Source organism: Cavia porcellus, unplaced genomic scaffold, assembly GCF_034190915.1.
Source record: "Cavia porcellus strain 051 isolate PalLab524CR breed Dunkin Hartley unplaced genomic scaffold, mCavPor4.1 scaffold_24, whole genome shotgun sequence".
In the NCBI taxonomy this organism is placed as follows: Eukaryota; Metazoa; Chordata; class Mammalia; order Rodentia; family Caviidae; genus Cavia; species Cavia porcellus.
In genome coordinates, this window is record NW_026947507.1 from 21307835 (window position 1) to 21327608 (window position 19774).

The 19774-nt window shown below is 32.3% G+C and overlaps 1 protein-coding gene across 4 annotated transcripts in view; it reads left to right on the top strand.

Annotated features, from left to right (window-relative positions):
* Nucleotides 1-12261, top strand: part of Glra3 (glycine receptor alpha 3) — a 155738-nt gene extending 143477 nt beyond the window's left edge. For 2 of the 4 annotated variants that reach the window (XM_023564833.2, XM_063234739.1), the window contains 2 exons: nucleotides 55-162; nucleotides 11556-12261. In XM_023564833.2, the coding sequence (XP_023420601.1) occupies nucleotides 55-162; nucleotides 11556-11654 (207 nt within the window). In that variant the 3' untranslated portion in view covers nucleotides 11655-12261. Of the gene's footprint in view, nucleotides 1-54; nucleotides 8106-11555 lie in introns of those variants that run through there. The other 2 variants (XM_013151625.3, XM_003469125.5) reach the window with 1 other exon arrangement.
* The last annotated feature ends 7513 nt before the right edge of the window (nucleotides 12262-19774 follow it).

The following is a 19774-nucleotide window of genomic DNA, read 5'->3' on the forward strand; positions in this document are numbered from 1 at the left end:
ACTATATATGTCCTATTCCATTACTAAAATATTATCTTGCATTTTCTTTGACAGGATGATGAGGTGAGAGAAAGCCAATTCAGCTTCACAGCCTATGGAATGGGTCCATGCCTGCAAGCAAAAGATGGTGTGACTCCAAAGGGCCCAAATCACGCCACCCAGGTAATGCCTAAAAGCATGGATGAAATGAGGAAGGTCTTTATTGACCGGGCCAAGAAGATTGACACTATCTCCAGAGCCTGCTTCCCATTAGCTTTTCTGATTTTTAACATTTTTTACTGGGTTATCTATAAAATTCTTAGGCATGAAGACATTCATCAGCAACAAGATTAAGTTTGTGGGGCATTTAAACACTGACATTCAATTCAGAAGAGTTTCTTTACCATAGGTGTGTGTATGTGTGTCAGGAACAGATTAATATTCTTTTCATGGATACCAAATATATATTATGAGAATTTTATTTCATATTAATTCAAAATAATCTAGATTTTGTTTTCACAGTAAATCATGTCAGTGGAATCTTTTCCTGCCAGTGTGTTTCTATGTTATATATTACCACATAGCAGTAAAGATGAAAACTGTGGAATTTCTTGACTTTTAATTAAGTGATGTTAAATGTTAAAAAGCAAGATTTGCACAGTAAATTTTATGAAAAGATAATAAGAAGATGATGAAGATAATAAAGGTCAGTAGTTTGAAATACAAAACTATTTTGTTATACTTTAATTACAAATAAAAATAAGCAGACAATTCAGTGGAAAATTTACTTCTATTAATGGAGGATTACATGTAGAACACTATAGAACTACATACATAATGAGAAATATTTTTTAAATGGAAGATTAAAGACTCATTGTTTAAAAAACTAAATTCAGTTGCTTAGAATATGAAATTTCCCTCTGTGGAAAGTTAAATGACTTATGAGATCATGTAGCATACAAAAATCTACTTGTCTTAAACTTTATTTCTCTAGAAATGCTGATGGAAATACTGAAAACATGGTCATTTTTAAACAAGCGTTATAGTGATTTATTTTTAATAACTGTCAATAAAAATTCAAGCCAGTATCTTCACTTTTATTGGATTTTTAATAAGCATTCATCTCTGCGTGATATCTAATGTTTATATCTAGTGTTTTTATACAACTGAAAAAAGTGCAACAAGGTATTCGTAGTTTAAACTTAGACTTTAGAATGTTAGATAATTAAATTATTTACAATTTTATTAAATGAATTCAGTAGAAACAAAAATGGACTATTTAAATTTTTTTTTTAAATTATACTAGTTTTTCCCATGAAAACTATGTGGGTTCAAACTGTCTCCAACTATAAGGACACATGATTTTAATTTTAAATTATATAAATAAATCAACTATATAGAATAAAGAATATTTTAATATGACTGAACAATTGTATTCAAAATATAAGTCATTCACATAATGGAAATAATATTAGATGAAATTTTTACTTAAAATGAATCAATAATCCCCTAAGATTATTTCAACTATAATGGGACAGTGATTTGTATCATGCATGTTATTAGGTGAACATATATAGCAAAAATTCTCAGTTAAATTAAAGCAGTCTTACTCTTTTCCAGTTTTGTTATTTTATGCTATTTTAAAAATGTTTCAGAGTGCTTTTTAGATATTATAATTATGATTAGATGTACTAAATTAAAATTCAGTGTGCCAGATTATTTACAGAGAAAAGTTCACACTATAAGCAGTTAGCTCAGATATAAGAAAAATAAGGCGGTTTTTTTTTTTTTTAGCCAGATAATACTATTTTCTGAACTTCAGCCACTCAAATGAAAAGCAGAAACTGCCATTTAAAATTTAAAAACTTTTCAATGCTTCTATCCTTTATTCAAATGTAGATTTTAAAAGCAATTTTTAAAAAAAACATAATGTATGTACAGCAGTTTTTGCTGAGAAAAGGGTAAATTCTCTTTTTTGAAATTTAAAACAAGAGGTAAACATCAACATGTTTGGCATTATATACAAGTGCTACAACTGAGAAAATTGCTACCATGCACTCTATTTATTTTGAAGATTACCTACCCAAAAGTTAGCTGTGTCTTCAGCTGGTGTCTATGAACTAAAACCATGAAAACATATTCTTGTACTAAAGATTAGAACAAGATATGTTATTTGTGCTCTCTGACAATTAGCTGAAGAGTTTAAAGTATTGATAAACTACATTGTCTCATTACATTTATGAAACAGCTGACTACATTTTATATATTGTACAAATCGAAACTTTTAAATTTTTGAATATTAAGTGAATGCTGCCAGAAACAAAAAAAAAATAATCTAATGAACATAAAGATACATATTCTCAAGAGAAATTCAGATATCACTTGCTTTCCTGAGAATATCAAAAGTATTTCATTTTTTAAACCAGACACTTGAAATATAAAATACCAACCATGAGAAAACCTGTCAATAAGAACCTGTTGATACTGTAGAAATCTCTTTATCCCAAAAATATTCTGCATTTTTAGGCATAATGTTCCTTGCCCATATATATCTATCACTGCCTTCTTGCATTAAAAGATGCTTCACTTATAATCAATAGTGACAAGGCACATATGGCTGAATCTAAAACGTTGAAAGGAATATGTCCCTTCTAATGATTCAGACACTTTAAACTTGGAAAAATTCACTGTAGTTACTATCTTGAATTGGTATTCATTGCAACTAGCTCTGTGTCAAATCAAAATATTCTAATGTAAGCCAACCAGAAAACCACTAATGGTGAGAAAATTTTAAAGTGTGCATAAATAGTACGAGTAACTATTATACATTTAAATTGGAAATTAATGTACATATTCTGATGCATTTTCAAATAGCCGTGTTAGAAAGTATGTGATTTTTGTTAAAATATTTTATATCAACTTTTGAAAAGTAATTATGTACCCAGACTATTGAAATATTTGTATCCATGTCATGTAAGTTTTTAAGAAAGCAGGTACTAGGTATATATTTGCTCAAACTTCTATCTTTTCCAAACATTAGAGTTGAAATTGAAATATAAATGAAACCTAGAACATCCTTTACTACTTGAAACAGATGCCAGAATCATTAGAAATAAGAGACTCAAGGGTCTTTAAAATGTCTCCAATCTTTGCAGAAGTTTCTCCATGCATGACACACACGTCAAGAGCCCATCCAATTCACCTCATCTTACTCCATAATGAATTCCTGTTGAATGGGTATAGTCAGATATCTTTTATCTCTGTTTTGAATTATTAATATTCAAGCATCTATATACACCTGAATGGCCAGGATTTAATGAAATATAATGAAAATTTTAGAAAAAACATATAAAATAAAGCAACATGTTTAACAGCAAAGAGCAAATTGTTAACTATTTTTATGCGGTTGCAGCATTAATAGTTACACTAGTTGGAGAAAATTGGGTGTATCTTCTTTATATATCCTTTTCATCAAGATCATTCATCTATCTTACTTTTTTAATTTTTATTTTTCTTATGTGTCTTCAAGACATAATTGTACATTCTTCATGGAGAATTGGTGTGTGTACATAACATAATTCAAGCATTTTTCATCACTTCTCTCCCTTTCTCCATCTTTTGGTCCCCTCCCCTTTTGCAAAAGGTCTATCTCCTTGTTTCTTGCTGTCTTCTACTTTTCCTTTTAATTTTATATTGTTGGTTTCTCATATAAGAGAGACAGTCCTATTTAAGCTTGTATACCATATCCATTTCACTTAACATTATGATCTCAATGTATATTCATTTTCCTACAAATGATTCAAGTCTATCCTTTAGGGCAGAGTTGTACTCCAATGAGCATGCTTTTTTAAGACATAAATTTCTATGCTTAATATGATGTACCTCTGTTTGCGAGTTACTTGACAGAATTAAACATTATTGTAGGAGCTTAAATTTTCCTTTTATTCATAATGTACACATTCTAAACTGATTTGGGAGAATTGGGACTTGCCATATTTAAAATAGAAAATAGCATACTTTCAGTACTGAGAGTAGGAAGGAGACAATATTTAATTCACTGTTGTCTCCTAGCAACAATTTGGGATATTGGAAGAGCAAAGTTCTTGAAAATGAAAATATGTCTAATAATTCTTAGTTACTAACAATCTTTGAAGTCATAATATCTCCACTCCAAACAGATTTCAGATACTTTGACACACTGATAATCCCATAAATCTCGAGGTTTACTATCACATAACACTTGTATTTCTCATCTACTTGATGTTGAACTAGCAAAGAAAAGCAGCCACACCAAATAAGCATTATGAACACGTAGTCAGTCAGTTTTCATTGGTGCTAACGGAGCAAAGATTAAAATAATGGGCTTTATCAGTATATTAGGAGAGTAATTGTGGTTTCCACTCACGTAAGCCAGTTTAATTTAACAGTCTATTCAAGGCAAATATAATCAATGAAAATCTAACTGAAGAAAATAATAATTATTTTGCTTTGCTGAGTGATTAGTCAGGAGTTATCTTAATGACGCAGAGAAAATTGTTTTTAACTTTAGAATTGCAAGCTTGTGCTTTAGATTATAACTACTTATTAAACACAGTGATAATAATTGTATTTCTTGCTTGATAATTTAGGCTTTCAGTTGTTTAACTAGACTATTATATTGCCTTTGTTTAATTTCAAAACTGAGTTACAGGCTATTACAGAAGTGCTGAAATTCTCAGCACAATCCTCTCTAGCAGACTACAAACTTAACTTGTATTGCTAGTTACTGACTTTATACGCATTTCTGGGAAGGCTTTATTTGCAAAACCACACAATGTTTTAAAAGTTAAATTTCAAATATCCTTTAAACTGGATTCAAAGTGGTCTAATATGCTCAAAAAATATTGAATTAGTTTTTGGCACAGCTTTTCAAATAATTCAGACAAAACCGCTTTCATTATCTGAATCTACCTAAATAATGGGCAGTGGAAATCTACAGCTGCAGAGGTCAGAAATCTACATTAGACCTGCATTCTGAAGATGACACTCCAGGCCACTATGCTTTCACAATTCTTTATTGCATCTTCTATTTGGGGCCACAAAACCATTCGCAGCACTGCAACAATAATCATAACCATCTTATTGATCAAACATAATAACCTTTATCTAGCCACATAGTCACTCTTTATATAACAGGAAATTACTCACCTACCACTTGAAACTTAAAATACACACTCTTTTTTTTCTGGCTTTTTACTTTAGACCATGACGTCTATTATTGAATCATTTTGACTTTCAAATGGATGCCAAAACTGATAAGAAGAATTATTGTTTGTTTATAAAAAAGCAACCTGATGCTTTTCAACACAATATAATAAAACACATATGTATATGAACATAAAGATTCCTATCTTGGCTTAATGCAAATAATATATCCACTGCTATATTTATTCTTTATACAAAGATGCATAAATATTTTTATTTTCTTACCCATGTACTGCAAAGACTAGCATAATACAGCAATCTCAGTATGTGTTTACTGTTATATAATCCTTACATGAATAAACACATACACAATTAGTTTCATTAACTTTAAAATCAGGCTTTTGGCCCAGTTCTGCCATTTCATACTAATTTTAAGAAATGAATTTACGCTGAGGGTGTGGCTCAGTGACACAGCACCTGCCTGGTAAGCACAAGGTTATGAGTTCAATTCCTGGTACCAAAACCAACAAAACAAAAGAATAAAAAAGAAAGAAAGGAAGGAAAAAAGAAAATACAAAAAAGTGAATTTGCATAAGAAGACAGCTGTTATGTAATCCTTTAGGGGAAGAAGTGATGTGTATTCTTCCATAGCAAAGATACTTAGAATTCATGTAAAATGTAATTCCCTACAATTTAAGCATAAACAATGAAAGGAATATATCCTAGAAAAGCTTCTTCCAGATATAAAAGCAGAAAACTCTCAAGTTAGTATCCTGTCTTCTATTTACATTTTCGTCAATGCTGCTTGATCTCAGTTCACTCAGTTACACACACACACACACACACACACACACACACACACACACACTCAGTCATGCTAGGTATTGTGATCCTTCAAATTAGAAATACAAAAGAAGTCATCTTTCCTAACCAAAGGCCTTAATCAATTGACCTATTTTACAATGTAAATGACTCTATGTGGGAAACATGAATAATGCTATCACTTGATTTGGCTATGACTTCATTTTGAAGCCACAATATTTTATCTAAAAAATTCAGAAACAAAGCTATCTAGATCAAATCTTGTTTCTAATTCTTAAAGACAGAAATCTTAAACACCACTTAGGGGTTAAGGGTGACTGCCTAGCATGCTTAAGCTCTGCATTTACTCCTCAGTAAAAAAGCACAACAATAACAGTGATAATACCAATGACAGTTACTATGTAGGCTACCTTCGAAATAACTATGCCAAACAATCCTTCCGAAAATACAGCCAGTGGAGTTTTTATCATCTTAGATAGAGTTTTCAATTTTTAAAGTTCATACATAAGCAAGATAGAAAGCTAACTTTAAAATCAGGAGACACTTTTTTAAAAGGTGTTCAAAATTTTTAATTTTTTTTAGTATACCAGAATTCCACATATACACATGCATAAAGGATTCTAATATACAAACAGAATTCAGAACCGTGTGTGTGTGTGTGTGTGTGTGTGTGTGTGTGTGTGTGTGTGTGTGTGTATGATGTGGATCTGGAAATATATAAATACAAATTCCAACATAGAAAATTATGATTCAATCTTCAACCGATTAAACAAGTATTAACTGAGCAACTTAGGTGTGCTTGGTAGGCACAGTGGTAAACGCTGAATTCAGTATCTTGCAGGGAGTCATGAAAGTCTGCCTTATCGATGGTTTGCTGATGAAAGGACTGACATGAACACAGACAAGCCTATTCCAAAACCACTCAAATTAACACAAAGTTTTGTGTTTTTTCAAGCCACCTATTTTAATTAACTTTCATTTAAATTATTGGAGTTAAAAATACTCCTTTCAGCTTTCCAACGAATGTTAAAATCTTCATCACCATATTAGCTATGTTCTCCTCATACCCATACATATCATACGTAGATTGTTTCCTCGCTGAGGCCAGCCTGTTCCACTGTGTCATAATTCTGTATCATTAAAAAGTGAGTCCTCAGCATGAAATTATTTTAACTTCCTAAAAACATTTAAGCCTATTCCATTCTTTATCATGCATTTTCTAATATCTGCTACCTACATTTAGGCTCAATCAATATATTGTTATTCAGTCATCTATTACAACTTTTAATCTTATTTAGACAATTCATTAGGTCATTTTAAGTATTAAACTATAGGGAGACATTTTCAGATTTATAAAATATATAAATGTAAAATTAATGGTCAGCCAGATGTGGGACAAGCTTGTAATCCCAGCACTCTGGAGACTGAGGCAGGAGAATCACCATGAGTTTCAGGTTAGCCTATGCAGTAAGTTCTAAGCCAGTCTAAATTACATATAAAGACCTTGTCTCAACAAAATAAAATAAAATAAAGTAAAATAAAATAAGTCTATTTAGATAAATAAATACTAATAAAATATATGTAAATTATTTGCAGTAACTTTAAACATCTTCCTGTAATTTAGCAATAATTCCAAACATTTATAAGTACAGTTTGGATACAAAGATGCTATACAAAATACTACAAAGTATTATTAATTTTTTAAAAATCAGCTAGGATAGGCATATTGTAGGGTAAAGTATAATAAACATATAGTGAAATAATTATGCTGTTTTCCTTTGACAGTTGATTTTTCTCTGGGGTGATTTTAGCAAATGCCCCTCAGGGAAGCCCACTTACACACATTATCTAGCTTGGTTTGGTAATGTAGGAGGAAGTGAGGAACTGTGGATTAAAGATAAATAATAAAAGTCAAATGAAAAGCTGAGCTTGTTGATGTGTGAGTAATTTTTGTGCTCCTTCATTTTCATCTCTATGAGTTATGTGATAGCTTATTTTAAATCTGCATTTTAATCTATGACACGTACCCATTCAGGGAAAAAACAGAGTAAAATACTTTGACATTCTAAAGTTATTATATAACATGCTATGGGAAAAGATCAAAAAGAAAATGTGCCAAATACAGTGTTTCCTTAGAGTATTTTAACATAGTATGTATTAGTGAGACAAGGTGTTTAAAAGTCTATTCTCCCCAAACTATGTTGGTATTTTGTGATGTTAATCATTTTTCTGTAAATCAAAAATGTGTCTTCCTCGGCTTGATTCTGAGTCTGTCTTCTTGTCCAGACTGATGTCTTACTTTTACAGGAAATTTTACTGATAATATATTTTAAAACTTGTGCACAATTTTGTTTTTCATTATATTCCTCTTAGTTCAATTCCATAATTAACAAGCTGTCTAACCAGTCATTAATTCATGAACATTATATTGTGTATATCATGTAACTGGAGATAGTTTTATCAAAATTAATAAAAATTAAACTTTTCAAAAATATTCATATTCCTGTCCAATTTTTAAAGAACAAGCTTGATCAAATAATATGTTTTTCTAACAACAATCATTCTACAATTCTGTTCTGATGGAGACTATTACATTTAGGATTACAAAAGTCGGTGGTATTCAGAGAAGACACAAAACATGCACTAACAAGATATTTTTTAAAATTAAAATATCTATGCAGTTTATTGTAGAAAAGGAGGATGGCACATGGAACTTCTCTACTGAGGGTACAATGAAAGATGTGTCACTAACTGGATAAATTATTTGATGCTATTGAATTCACTCTTTATGTTTGAAATAGTTTCCTTTAAAATTTGTTTATTGAATAAATTATCAGTTACTCATAAATATTATTTTTTTAAAAATATTGTTTTATTCTAAAATTTCTTCTTGTATTTCCACCCACACAGAGTGACAAAGTTTAGTAATTATACAATAGTAGATAAATAATAGAAAATTTAATGAATAAGAAATTTAAGATGATATTACAGTGTGGTACTATTGGAGACCACAACGAAGCAGCTCTGAGCAGGGTTTAAATTTTACTAATTGGCTTTCTATGTTTATCTGTGAGTCTGTCCTAGGCTTCGGCCCCTTGCCTGGCCACAGGAGCTGATTAATAGTGAACCTCTATGAATCACTGGTCCTGGCTGAGGCCTGTAGTGGCCTGTGAGGCCAGAGATACCTCAAAGGGCAAGATAAGGCCACAGCTGAAGACACCTTGGCTCCAACACTAATTAAGTAAATAGAGACCTCAGCTGCAGGAATTTTACTCCTGCAGGCGCACTCCTACCGTAAATGTCAACTCAGAGATAGGACAGTTCTCCTAAACTGACATAACTTGCTACTTGGAGAAGTCTTTGAAATGACTCCCAAGGTCCTGCTCATTTCCTCAGTTTCCCTGCCTTTTGTCCTTGGTCCTAATGAAAGTGGCCTGATCCAGAGAAGTCTTTATCTTAGCCCTCAGAGTCTCGAGCTCAACTAAAGGGTTTTGACCCTCCTGGAGTCCTAAAACCATCTAACTTGTCTCAATTTATTTAATCCTCCACCGTACACTCGTTTGGAAGATCAAGGATCTAGATCAGGGCTTGATATGGTATGTTTTCTCATTTTATAAGTACTTGTAATTTACAGATAACAGAGCTCTACATAATTTACTGGCACAAAGTTCAATAAGATTTATACATTGAAAGTTCCTTGATAAAGTGGCATTATGATTTTCCTTGATGAACTGGCATAACTGTATGAAGGGTTCATATCATACCAGCAGCAGAGACACTTTTACAGGACAGCCCCAGAATCAGGTAAAGTCATCTGTTAAGTCCAAGTGCTAGAAATAATAGACATTTAAACAAAACACATATAAATAAATGCCTATGCTAAAGGTAAAGAGAAGTTTAACAGTAAACTGTGATTAAAAAAAAATCTTACCATTAAGGTTTAAAATATTTCTTTATTCTCATTCAACATTTTCAATATCACCAAATGAGTTACTTTGTTTTGTATTATCTCAGTTACTCTGGCTGACAGTTGCTATCTTTTCTGATGAACTCATTTGCTAAAAACAATTCTTTGTAATTTTGTGAAATTAGCATAGTTAATTACCCCTGCATAGAATGTTAAATCAGAAAACAGCCAGAGTTATGATGATTATATATAGTTACATATTTGTTTTTCTTGATGTTTCTTTTATTTGACACCACGTGCTAACAAACCTCAGTGGAAGCTCTAACAGTATCTGAAAATTCACTCAGGCACACTGTTGAATGGAAGCAGGGTTTTAAAGGAAAGATAGCACTCTCTCAGAAAAGCAGTGCTAGACATAAATGAAGACAGCAAAGCAATTTTTAAGCAGGAACCTTTACAGGAGGGGGAAAGAGACCTCAGTGTAGAATTAGGCTCCATTCTGACTAGTACAGGACAAATCTGACAGCAGACAAGTGGGACTCCAAGAGCTTTGGTGCTGGAATATCACTATGAGGAAGCCTCACGCTAAAGGGGATTCTGGCTTAAAGGACTCAACGTGATTCTTGCTGAAGACATCTGAGATAGCAAGATGTTAGTGGTGAGAGAAAGAAACTTGATCAGAAGTGGGAGATTTGCACTGAACTGGCCCTGCAGGTTTCTCTCTAAACTGAATAAAATGGGCCAAAGGCAAAACGCAAGTTCAGACCCAATCTAAAAGAGAGAGCAGGGTAATGTGACTAAAGTTAGGTTGAGAAGAAAACCTTGTCATCATCTGTCATCCACTGTGTTACCAAAGAAATGAGTGCTCTATTATCCAAACAAAGAATCTTTGTTAAAATTCACCACAGGGTCAGGGATACAGCTCAGCAGCATAAGCACCTGCCTGGCAAGCACGAGGCCAAGTTTGATCCCCAGGGCCAAAAAACAAATAAATAAAGTGACATCTACTTGCTGTTGTATGGCCATCAGCATGCGTGGTTTTCTTGCAAGAATATCTTGGTCAGCTATTCATAAAAATATCACTCTTTGGAGGTGATGTCAGACTCCTTTTCCTTCTGGAGAGAGAAGTAAAGCAAAACAAAACACTTCCAAATTATCTATTACAAAACCAATATATTTATGAGGTCTGAAACAATACTTTTCTACCCCTAATTAATCTCCTGCAAACTGACCTTGTTTAAAATACTTATTGTTTGGTAGACCGCACTTACAATTGTAAAATTTTATATCTTATTTCACTAATCAAGGAAAATTGGAATATAAGATAAATAGGAAATAAACTGAACTTATTCACAGTGTCAGAGTACTTGACACCGAGTAGCAAAATCCAAAAACGTACACTTATTTCACAGAAAGTTCATGAAAAAGTTTAACAGATACTTGCAACACTTGCAAGCAATATAGCGTCAATCTATTATATGGCATTTAATAAATACCTGGATTGAATTGAAGCTGTCAGTACAAGTGGTAATAATATTGCTTTCTCATGTTAAGGTTATTTCCTTTGTTCTGTTCATTATTAGATTTTTTTTTTTTGAGTCTTTACTGTGTTAGGCCACAAAAACCTCAAGGAGTGGCAAATGAAAATATCCTCTCTTTTCAGCAAAGCAAGGAAGGAAATAACATCTGCAGGAAACATGTCGTAAATAAGAGGCTTATTTTTCTGCACTTTGTGTTCATGCTTCTCCTATGGAATCAATAATCTTTAAAAAGGACACAGTTCTTTCTAAGATGATGCCATTCAAATTGATGCTTTGTGTATAGTAAATCAAATTATATTTCTTTTCTAACTTTGGTTTAATTGTGTGATTTTTTTTCTTTTTGAATGTAAAAAAAGAATCGTAGAGAAGATGATACAATCTTTGTAATTTACTTTAAATCAAATCAGAATGCATCTACTGATGTTGAATTCCTTATGCCTGAAACACCTTTTTTTTTTTTAACATTGTGAATGACTAGTAATTAACATGTTGGGATAAATGAAAAAGATGTTATTTTAAATTACAAAGAGATACAAAAGGAAAACATGTTCATATTACCTAATGGACACTAGAAACTATTTTTAAAATAAAACTTACAAAGTAATAATTATATGGTGGTAGGTAATGTTGATAGTATATTTTTTACTGTGCCATTGTTATTTATGCTAACTATGCTGACCTTTCAGTGTGTTTTATGTATTGTATTCTTCAGCAATACAGTGTGGATGAGCTTACATGTCATTATTATCATGCTTAAATCCTTGTGATTAAAATATTGAATTCTCATGACTCAGAAATATAAGTAAAAATGATCAGAGACAATAAGCAGTTCTCTATTGTAATGTCATTATTTTGTTCTCCTAAGTTATTTCACTAAGTATTGCAACTACTAACCCCGTACATTTTGGAAAATTTTCACTGAGAAAATAATTACAGGCAGCAACATACCACTTGCTCAGTATACTTAGTTTCAAACAAGTCTCTTGAATTGTCTGAAGGACAGTTACTCAACTGTCATGGTGTTGCATGTCTGTGATCGCAGTACTTGGGAGGCTGAGGCAGGAGGCTTACCAGAAATTCACTGGCCTACAAGTTGGAATGCATAGTGAGACCCTGTCTCATAAAAATAAAAAAGAGGAAAGAATGAAAAAGAAAACAAGGTTATGATTAACTTTTTTGGCTAGAGTGGAGTTTCTAATTACTTGTCAATTAAAATTTTAGATTACATTTATTACACAACAAAAATAATGTTTCCAAATATTACTTTTATCATATAATTGTAGATAAAATATAAGCCTCTTTGTGACTGAACCACAAGATGGCTCCCTCTTATTGGTTTGGGATTTGCAAATGTCCTGAAAAAAAAAAAAAAAAAAAGACCAATTTTACCGACTGAGGGTAATATTCTGCAATAGAAAATGAATTAAAGTGGAAAAAATATGTGATGAGTCAGTATATTTTAATAGCTTCATTAAATGGAGCTGTGTGGACACTTTGCTCACAAGTAATGAAATGCACACTGAAGGCATGAGGTTTTGTGCTCAGCTCCACCTACTAACAATCATAGTCACTGCTGAAGCCAGAACTATTGGTGTTTGAATTATGGTAAGAGGGGCTGGATATTTAGCTCAGTGGCATAAGCGCCTGCCTTGCAAGCACGTGGTTGAGAGTTCAATCCCCAGTACTGATTTAAAAAAAAAAAAAATTACAGTAAGAAAAACTGCAAGAGAAATATGCAAATCTTCTTTTAGTGACAATTTTACTACAAAGTTTGCAAAAAAATGTCACTACAGCATAAAATTTAGTCAGGCATGGTGGCACATGCCTGTAAACCCAGCACTTGAAAGGCTGAGGCAGGAGGATCGTTGTGAGTTCAAGACCAGCCTGGACTACAAAGTGAGCTCAAGGCCAGCCTGAACTGCATAGTGAGACCCTGCCTCAAAAAGACAAAAAATGCATAAAAATTTAGGTGAGTATAAAATATAAAACAGGAGTAGAAAAGGAATTTTAGTGTTGCAGAGGGAAATTAATCCAAATACCCATTTTGTCTTCCAAGTCTATTTTGATTTCATTACATTTTCATGGAAGAAATGCTTAAATGACTGAGATTCATGCTGTTCTCATGGGCCAACTTTAAGAAGTAAAGGATACACAATACAGGGTATTAAATGTTAATTTTGAATTGAAGAGATCATGTAAAACGATCTGATCATCATTTACTTCCTTTGTTCATGTTCTAATTCTCCATGTTTCATTTTGTGTTAATTTAACTGTCCCCAACTGACCCGAACACCAAACATATAGAGATACATAACTTGATATGAAAAGTGAGCAAGAGATCATTCTTATTTAATCTGTTCATCATTCCAGCAAATGAAAAACCTCCATTTTAAATACTGCCATTAAGAACTTAACTTCATAGGAAATACAGCATAAGTCTGTCAAACCATAAGAGAAATAACCAACCATGGAATAAGATCATGCTTTTGTTCCAACTACAGGTCATGCTATTTGCTTTTTTTTTTTTTTTTTTTCATTATACGATTTGAAATCTATACTTTCGAAGTAATAACTATCTTAATTGTGTCATTTGTACTACAAAGCAAAGTGAATTTCTGTTTTCACTGGCTTTTCATGGGAGAGGGAGACTTTCACCTCATGACTAAATTGTTTTCAACTTCATTTTAATACTGAAAATAAAAACATTTCAATTGTACATTTAAAACATTTCTTCCATGGTTGTCTAATTTTAAAAAGCATTTGGGAGAAATTCTTTAATTCATCTCCGCCATTCCTAAGACTAATAAAATATACTGTAAATCAATATTTATTGTATGCAGTAAAATAATAATTTAGGGAGAAAATGTAAATATTCTACCATCCCAATTTACAGTAACTGATAAACAAAAATTGATATCATCTCTGAAAAGTCAGGCTGAGTCAACTACAATTGTAATACAGAAAAACATGTATTGGAAAAAGAAAACAGACACGAAATGACTTAAATGTAAGACCATTCAAAAGTCAGTCTGAGCACTTTGAAGCTGTTTGATGTTCACCCACGTGTATTTTGCAAGTGTTTATTCTTTAATAAATTGATAGTTGTTTTATTGTCTATTTGATGTCCAGTATAAGGCTCAGACTATTAATTTACTTTAATTTCTGCATATTTACTTTAAGAGAATTTCCTTAAAAGATGGCAGCTTATAAACATCTTTGCAGTCATTTTCAAAACCTGGAAAGCAAGCAGGAAGGCAAAATAAAAGTGACAGTTGAAATAAGTGACTGAGTTGAATGAATAAAATAATTTTATATAACTCTGACAATTTAGCAGTGATTATAACAAAATTAATAAGCCAAGAATTTAACTGAAGTGTTCTAAGACAAATGTGTTGCTTTCTTTTGCTTCTTCTAAATCTGTTCCTGCTCTTATCAATCCCAAATTTTAGAATTTAGAGATTAATTAGGCTCAGAGTTCCTGCTCAGTATGTTGAGTAGAACCAGAAAAACACACTGTGAGGAAAGAAAAATTCCACACTAAGTGAGACAATTTGTTCACATAAAAATCTAAATTCTGGGAGTAGTCTAGTTACCTCCAGCTTGGGTTTGTTTTCTCTAACAATGTCTCCTGAAAAAACTACAGGTGAAACACAAAGAATGCTTAAGGCAAAAATGTGTAGATTCACTTTTGTTATAAATGCTAAATGTCACTGTGTTCCACCTACGGCTGGACTTACTGTATCACTGAGACATTTGTCTAGCAGCAGTAAATGTGACTACACAAGAAGCCATGAGCAAACTGTTACTCATACACAACAGGAGTACTAGTTTCACAGCTTTCGGTAAATGAACTGAGTAAACTAAAATTTAATAATAAGGATAAAGAAAGATAGAAAGGTACTTGTTCTCCCTAAGTCATATCTTTCTTCCTAATTTGTATCTTTAATACCAGATGGAAGTAATTCCTCTGTTTGTATATCATCAATGTAGTTAATTGAAAAATATTGATTATTTGCAGATATTGAGACATACAAGGTTATCATGATGATCTTATTTAGTACATTCAATTATTTGCTTAATAAATTTAAATATAAATATTCTTACAGTACCACAGCACTAATCTGCTTCATGGTTATTCCTCAGACTCTCCATAATAAAGAGAGTTATATTACCTTTTCAAAATAGAAACAATAATGAATTTCAGTGGGTCACATGCTTCTCTCCATCAGAATTCATGATTCTTACATACACCTCACTTCTAAGAAGTTAACCATAAAAGAAAATATCAGTGATAATATAATAAGAGTTTAGAATAAATCTTTAATGTGATTGAAGACATAAAAAACAGAATAGCCTTTTCATAAGACAAACTTTGAGCTCTAATATGCTAATCAGATTGTTACCAAAATTATCAACATTCAAATGTGCAGTTATCTAAATAAATTATTACAATTTGTTCTACCTATTGTTACCATCACAGTTGTTAATTTTGTTTCATTGCTTGATGTTCTCAAAATTTTAGCACTCCAGAATTTTTGTTAGTTGGAAAAACTGTTTCTAATTAATGTAAGCTTCTGATTCATTGCCTTCTCATTGAAAAGAATATTTGCCAAAGCAAGCCTGCCTGTACCTTTGTGAAGTTCTAACATATTTATGAACAACAGGGATGGAATCTCCAGCACCATTCTGTGAAATGGGCCGAATGAACACAGGAGCGATGGAGACATGAATGATGATGCTAAGTAAAAGAATTACTAACATTTGCAATATGTTTCCTTAGTAACAGTTTCACAGTTCAGCAACTTAATTCGAAAGCCACCTGCAAAATTCTGAACATTTTAATCCTTTTGCACTTATGAATTTTAATAGGATATAAACAACTTTAAACTTCAATTAACATAGCTCACATAAGACTACTGGATATATATTGAAAACATCTGTGATATATTCTGGGATCTTGTTGAATTATATAAAAATTCAGTATGATAAACAAAAGTGAGATGATAGTCATACTCAAATTGTTTCTGATTTAGTATCAATGTAATGCTTTATACTTTGCATCTGCCATAGTTGTATGGGAAAAACGAGGTCAGTTGGACGTTGCTTACATATTTTGAACTACCTCACACAATTTCATATAATAAATAACCTAAAGAAAGTGAAGAAAAATATCTTAGTCAATAAAGACTTTAACAAGGACAAAAATTATGAAGGAAAATGTTCGCAATGATATACAACAAACAATGGCAATAATGTGTCAGATGGACTACTCCGGTCCCTGGAGGCTAAGTGTGCTATGTCAGTTCACATCTGTGACTTAGAACTCACAGCATGCAAAGGAAATATTAATACATACATGTACCTCTGTGAATCATTGTTATTCCCTATGATGTTACCATATAGGATATATGATACATGATATATGATATGTAATATATGTGCTTCTCCAAATAACTGATAGTTCTGGAAAGACGTCAATCTTTGATCTTCTTCTATAACCAGTAATCAGTACTTCATCACTCGGTACCTCATAGTACTTTGTTTCCTTTGCATAAATAGACCCAATGATATGTATTAAGGATTTATATGCCTACCTTCAAGAGAAATAAAATTACTTAGGAGATATAAGTAGTAAATTATAGAGTCATAGATATATAAATTTAATTACTGAAAATACAAAGTAAATTCTACAACAAAAGGTTTAAAAGGCAAAGTAGAAACTGTTAAGAACAAAAACAATGGAAATATACTTCTAAATTAAAATTCCGGTTATATTTCTAGTAATAGATAATATCTAGTAATAGATAGCACCAACTACTTCGGGCATATTTTTTAAACCTCTTTTTGCCTTCATTTCTTCTAATGTAAAATGTAGAAGTTTTCAAAATTGTAAACAATTAATGTATCAGTATTTTAAAAATTATAAAATAATGCTTGCTAAAATGAAGTAAAATCAGAGTTTTATTACACTCAGGTTGCAAGGAACAAAAGTGCACTCAGATTAATTCAGATAAAATTTTGCTACACAGATACAAATAAAATTATGAAAAAAATCTTGGCCAGTGGAATGCTAACTTCTAGAAGACGATAGTTCTGATGTTTGTTTCTCTACCTAGAATATGCACTTGGCCCATGGCTATGTACTTGCTCAGTGCTTGTGAAATCCATAGTGAATAAAGACCATAAAATCAGTATTTCCAGACACTGGAAAATCATCCCAAGTATGCCACATCCAAACACAAGCAATAAATAGCTACCTGATTACACTCTTAACATTCTGTGTTTAGGACTCAATGTACTGTTCTTGGGAACTAATTCAGCTGTTCCTGTGAATCATGTTAGAGTCTTCTCAGCTTGTTCTCCAAATGCAGTAGCTTCTCCTGCGACTTTCTCCACACTTTCTCCACACTTTCACTTCTGCTCCTACTATACCTGCTGTTGCCATTGATAGGTCTCATAGCTAAATCCTTAATAAGTAAAATTTAATTGATTCAACTGGTCATAATACAACTCACGTTGCTTTTATTGGGTAGAGTTTTGCATCAAGCCTACCTCTTCATCTGCCAACTCCTTAATAAACTGGCTTAATTTGATTTTCATAACCAACACTTGTTTCATTAGCTGTGGCCAAGAGTCATTTAATACATAGACTGTAAAACTAAAGCATGCAATTGTGTTAAAAAAATTAAGAAGACTGTAACAGTGTCATTTGTTTAGAAGTTTCCTATAAAGAAACCATAAACTCTCAAAAATTTACTTGTCTTATTCATGAAAAATTGATATAACTTTATAAGTTCATTTGTGAAAGGGAAACACTGTAAAGTATTTTAAATAATAGCATTTTATAAGATTCAAAAACTTATATGCAAAAGATATAAATACAGATGCTCCTCAACCTACATAAGTTAAAATGTTAAGAGCTTATTTCACATATATGAAGTACTACAAACCATAGCTTAGCAACACAATACATTAAATATTAATATTCCAAAGATCAATATTATAAATTCAAAGTCCAGTTTCTATGAAATATGTATCATATTTGCATCAATGTAAAAGAGGAAAGTTACAAGTTAAAGATGAGGAACGATCCTTGGTTCAAACTCTAGAGAAGTTGTAAGACAGAATAAAATATCCATTTAGGAAAATTTCATCTTTTTATGTACCAGTGATGTCACCAAAATAAAATAGTCTGGGTTAAAAATTATAGAAATAGCCACAAATACCAGGGTTGCCTCTTTCTCTGTGGTGCCCCATTCTTGTACCTATAAACCTTCAAACACAGCCTATTATGGAGTATGAAGTTCTTATTCCCAAAGACAGGGACCACAAATTAAGTCCAGAGATGACATATATTGCACATTTACATAAATTATTAATTACACATCATAGTTTCAGTACCATTTATTCAAACAAATCAAAACTTAAGATTTATTTCAAGTTCAATTTTCCTTCAAACTATTTCAATTCCAATCTTGTTTAAGAGTTTCCAATTTAAACTTCTCTAGTACTAAGCTTGTTGCAAGAAAAACATTGTTGTTAAGAATGAATTGATACATACTTGTCTTACTGTTCTCCTACCTGAGATGCAATACCTAACGGCCACAATTTAAAGGAAAAAAGGTATATTCGCTTCACAGTTTGTAGAGGTTTCAGCCCATAGTCTGCTGACTCCAAGGCAGGGTGACATTGGCAGAGGGACATTTCAGAAGAGAAAAACCTCACGGCATGCCAGGAGGAAGTGGAGAGATACCGGGGTGGAGGAAGGGAGATATAGCCTTCTAGACCACTTGTGACCAGTGTCCTGCTTCCTTTGACCAGGCTTTATCTCTCCACATCACATTTTAGCTATAAACTCATCAGTGGGTTATTCCACTGATCAGTACCACATCACCATGATCAAATCAGCTCACCACACTCCCACATCTAAGCATGCGAAACTTTGGCGGAACATCTAGATATAAGCCAAAACATTCTGCTTAGGCCCCAAAAGATTCATGTTAATTCCTTTATACAAAATGCACATAGGTCATCTCTAAGAGTTGTCAAAATCTTAACAGTTTCAGCTTTAAGGTAAAGTCCACGTCCACAGTCTCCTCTGAAGTTTATGGCAAACTGTTAACTATGAACCCCTGTTTAAAAAAAAAAAAAGATACATTGTTGACATTCAGAAGTACAGAGTAAACATTCTAATTCCAAAAAGGACAGATAGAAAGAAACAAGGCCAAAACAAGACCTAAACCCAATAGGGCAGACATTAAATTCCACAGTTTCATGGGCAACACCTGGAGCAATCTATGCCAAGATGTGAACTCCCATGGCACCGCTGGTGGTTGTAGCC